Here is a 3,976-nt window from a genome sequence, read left to right as displayed (position 1 = left end):
CCCCGGAAAAATAAGACAGACCCAACATGCTAACGGAAGGAATACAATTTTGGCTCCCGCCTAATGATTTTATTCAGCTGAGGGAAATTTCCCGTTTGATATGTTATTTGCCAGATACTCTAGGCAGCAATTTCGTAGAACTTAATTTTCTTTTCATAATTTGCTTTGATAATTTCTTTTCATAATATGGTTTAATAATTTTCTTTTCATAATTTGGTTTGATAATTTTCTTTTCATAATTTGGTTTGATAATTTTCAAATTATTGTATAATAGAAGTATTCTGACAGTTCTAGCCAGCGGTTTCATAAAACTTAATTTTTTCTTTATAATTAATTGTAATTTTCAAAGTTATTTACTGCATCTTCAGCCTTGAATCCAGGCGTGTTGTTCGATGCTTGGAAGAGTTGCTCGTTGATCTGGAGCTGGAACGAGTAGTTTTTCGAAAAGATTAAACGATTCTTCAGAGAAGGACTCCCATAGTCTCTCCTCTCTCATTTCGGCGGTCACCTCCAACACCACCGCAGAGGACCAGATCTCGAAGTCTGAATCCCCGCTTTGGGCCCTTCGCCAAGGATTACGACCAGTAAGGAGATTAAAAAGAATGATCCCGCACGACCAAATATCGGCCTGTGGTCCATTGTAGCGTCTTCTGAAGACTTCGGGAGCCATGTAGGCCGTCGTTCCGCACGCGAGAGTAAGGTACTCTTCCTCCACTGCTACCATCTACACTAACATTGGACAAAATCCACCAATGTCCATATTGCGCCGGACACGTGACCTGAGTCCCCGTCCCTACTTGTCCACCTCATTACTTTTGTATATATACATGCTCTTCTCCACTCTGTAATCACATCTGCTAAAGAGGATAACAGATAGTGATCAAAATATACAGATCTTTTTACATTCGCTTATTCTTCTCCGAAAGTGGGTCATTAGTATAATTTTACCAATGTGCTACGACATTACTTTGTTGTGTTTTATATTCATGTCAAGTACATTTTCCCATATATCTTCTCCATCTTTCACTGTCATCTCTTCCCAACAGGTTTCTTTGCAGTTAAAATCTTCTATAAGTACCAGGTCTCCCCCATCCTTCAGCATCTCATTTAATGAATGCCTTGAATCTTCCCACAATTTTTAATAATTGCTCTCTTTCATGAAACCGTTTTTTGGGGCACATAAATCACCACAAACTTTCTACTTTTCATATCACTATCTTCAACTCTTATCATGATCATTTCCACACTGTTTTCTCCATCTTTAACCTTCGTCACACTTAAGTTTTTCTTAGCCAAAAACATGACTCTTCCATCCTGTTTCTCCTCTCTATTTTTAATCCATGTCCAACACCATTTGGTGGTAATGGTCAACTTGATTTTGTCTTCACAATTCCCATTATATATGTTTTTCTTCTGACAGGTAATAATCTAATTCATTTAATTCTGAGATCAGTCCGTCTATGTTAGCATAAGCCACTTTTTATTTTCCCCCTCTCCATCTCGTTCTCTGTTTCCTTCGTTTTTTTTTTCTATACAATTTTCTCAGTCTTATTCTAACACTCAAACAGAACTTTTTTTTTGTCAGTCTCCGTTCTTTTCTCATTTTTTTTCTTTAGCTTCACTTCTTAGTGTCTTCTCTCTTTCTCTTTCCTCATCATATATTTCTCTTTTTATCCATATACTTTAACAGTGTTCACTATTTGCTAACTTTCCTGCTTTTGCTAATACCTCTTCCGCTACCATTTGTGACCTTAATTTAATTTAAAGACCGATTTCTTTTTTGTTTTGTGTATTGTCCTATTCTATGCAATTCTTCTATTTCCTTTTCTATTTCCTGCTCTTTGTCTTGTACTGCTTTCAGAAGCTTTCTTTCTATTTCTTTCTCTTCTTTTTCTTTCGAGTACCTAACTAGATTATAATTTTCCTTTAGACTCAATACACTCCTTTTTATTCACTTTATCTCTAACCCAATTTTTTTTTCTTGATTACCCGTATAACTGTGTCTTTAGTATTCTTCTTTATTTGTTGTTGAACAATTTCCTTAAAAGCTATCTTTTCGTTTTCTTGGTCTTTTTTTCCATTCTTTTCTGATTATCTGTAAATCTTCTCCTAGCTTTCCTCCAATTTTCTCTGTCATTGCCTTTATTTGCTCATTCACCTCTTTTCATAAGGTCGCACTATTAGTGGTATTTTTGTTTTTCGTCCTTTTATTTTCACATTTTACCTCAATTAGTTATTTCTTAAATTCACCTCATTATTTATTTAAGCAATTTTTCTTTAAATAACGCACTTCCTTTTTTATTTCGAGATGCTCTTTCTTTAGCATCATCTCTTGATTCCATGAGCCCTTTCTAAATCTCATCCCCTTTTCTATGTCTATAATTCTACTCAGGTTTCTTTTCTCGTACCTATTAAATCTAGAAAAAGGTTCGTCTTCACCACACTTTAAAAGTCCTTTTGGGGTTTCAAGGTTTCTGTTTACAACACATTTCATTAATGCTCTGCTAGAGGTCTCTGTGCTCATATATACGTTAGGTTCTACTTCATCGCCATTTTCTGGTCTGTGTTCATTCTCTTCCATTTTTCCTCGATACACACTATTTCCACAAGTATTCCCCTTCCCATTCAACACAACCTAGGTGTCCTGTTATTTTTGTATTGTTGAGAAATTCCGTTTCTTTGATGTAATTCTCGGGAGCTCTAGTTGATACGTGTTGACAGTCCGGTGGTCCGATGTATTTGTGTGTGTGTGTGTGTGTGTGTGTGTGTGTGTGTGTGTGTGTGTGTGTGTGTGTGTGTGTGTGTGTGTGTGTGTGTGTGTGTGTGTGTGTGTGTGTGTGTTTGTGTGTGTTTGAATGTGTGTGTGGTTGCCTGTGTGTTTGTGTGTACGTTTGTGTGTGTGTGGTTGTGTGTTTTTGTGTATGTGTGGTTGTGCGTGTTTTTGTGTATGTGTGTGTGTGATTCACAATGGTCTTAGATCACGTGTTAGACTCGCGATCAACAGCTATTTCCCTCCCGGAAGAGAGCTCAGAGCTCATATATAGTATGACCGATCTATGTGGTTATGTATGTGTATGTGTGGGTGTATGTGTGTGTGTGTGTGTGTGTGTGTGTGTGTGTGTGTGTGTGTGTGTGTGTGTGTGTGTGTGTGTGTGTGTGTGTGTGTGTGTGTGTGTGTGTGTGTGTGTGTGTGTGTGTGTGTGTGTGTGTGTGTGTGTGTGTGTGTGTGTGTGTGTGTGTGCCTGTAAGTGTACGCTTTTGTATATGTCTGATTATTTTAGTGGTGAACTTGTGACGTTGTGTTTCAATGTATATACCTGAATCTAAATAGGATTGGACTTAAACGTGGATAATGAATCAGTAAAACCTTCATAAACACAAGTTTGTCATAAACTAGGATAATAAAATTGTGAAGAATAAAATTAATTATCTTGATAAAGATCAATATTGATTACAATGCAAAGTAACCATTAGGAGTCTTTGTAATCAATGATAACGCCGGTGATAATAACTCGATAGAAATTGTCAAATAAATAGATAAATAAGAATTAAATTCGAAAGAGAATAACAAGAAACAGATCCTAGTAGTATCCTTCTCGAAAGTTTCTAATTACAAACTTGGTTATGAAATCTAAGATTGTTATGCACATAATGAAAGAAATATTAACTTTGATATACACTAGGGTAAGATTTGTTGGCAGGCGTCACACCCCGAGGCTACTATCAGCACGTGGGAAGGGTCAACTCCTATCAGTTATTTTTTCAATTTATTTTCAACCCTTCAGCTGTGACTGAAGGGGTTTTACTTGGACGAATAAAATCGCTTTACACATGCCAGGTAATGAGAAAACTAATAAATGTTTATCCTTTTCATTGTCCAGGTTTTTTTTTATCGGCTGAATACTAACAGCAAGTGGCAATTAGAACAAATGTTTACCTTGTCAACAGCAGTAGAAGTGTTAGAAATGTTCAGTGA

General features: G+C 36.5%; 1 protein-coding gene across 1 annotated transcript; it reads right to left on the bottom strand.

Annotated features, from left to right (window-relative positions):
• Positions 1-364: 364 nt before the first annotated feature.
• LOC143017958 (serine/threonine-protein kinase chk-1-like) lies at positions 365-724 on the bottom strand. Its single transcript, XM_076172996.1, has one exon. The coding sequence runs from the start codon at positions 722-724 to the stop codon at positions 365-367; it is 360 nt and encodes a 119-aa protein (XP_076029111.1).
• Between the last annotated feature and the right edge of the window lie 3,252 nt (positions 725-3,976).

This window comes from Oratosquilla oratoria, chromosome 33 (genome assembly GCF_046742065.1).
Source record: "Oratosquilla oratoria isolate Oo_2021 chromosome 33, ASM4674206v1, whole genome shotgun sequence".
In the NCBI taxonomy this organism is placed as follows: Eukaryota; Metazoa; Arthropoda; class Malacostraca; order Stomatopoda; family Squillidae; genus Oratosquilla; species Oratosquilla oratoria.
The sequence above is the reverse complement of the archived record's forward strand: the minus strand, read 5'-3'. Positions and strand labels throughout refer to the sequence as shown.

Excerpts from the sequence above, each read along its gene's own strand:
- LOC143017958 (XM_076172996.1), bottom strand. The coding sequence starts at position 724 with ATGGTAGCAGTGGAGGAAGAGTACCTTACTCTCGCGTGCGGAACGACG.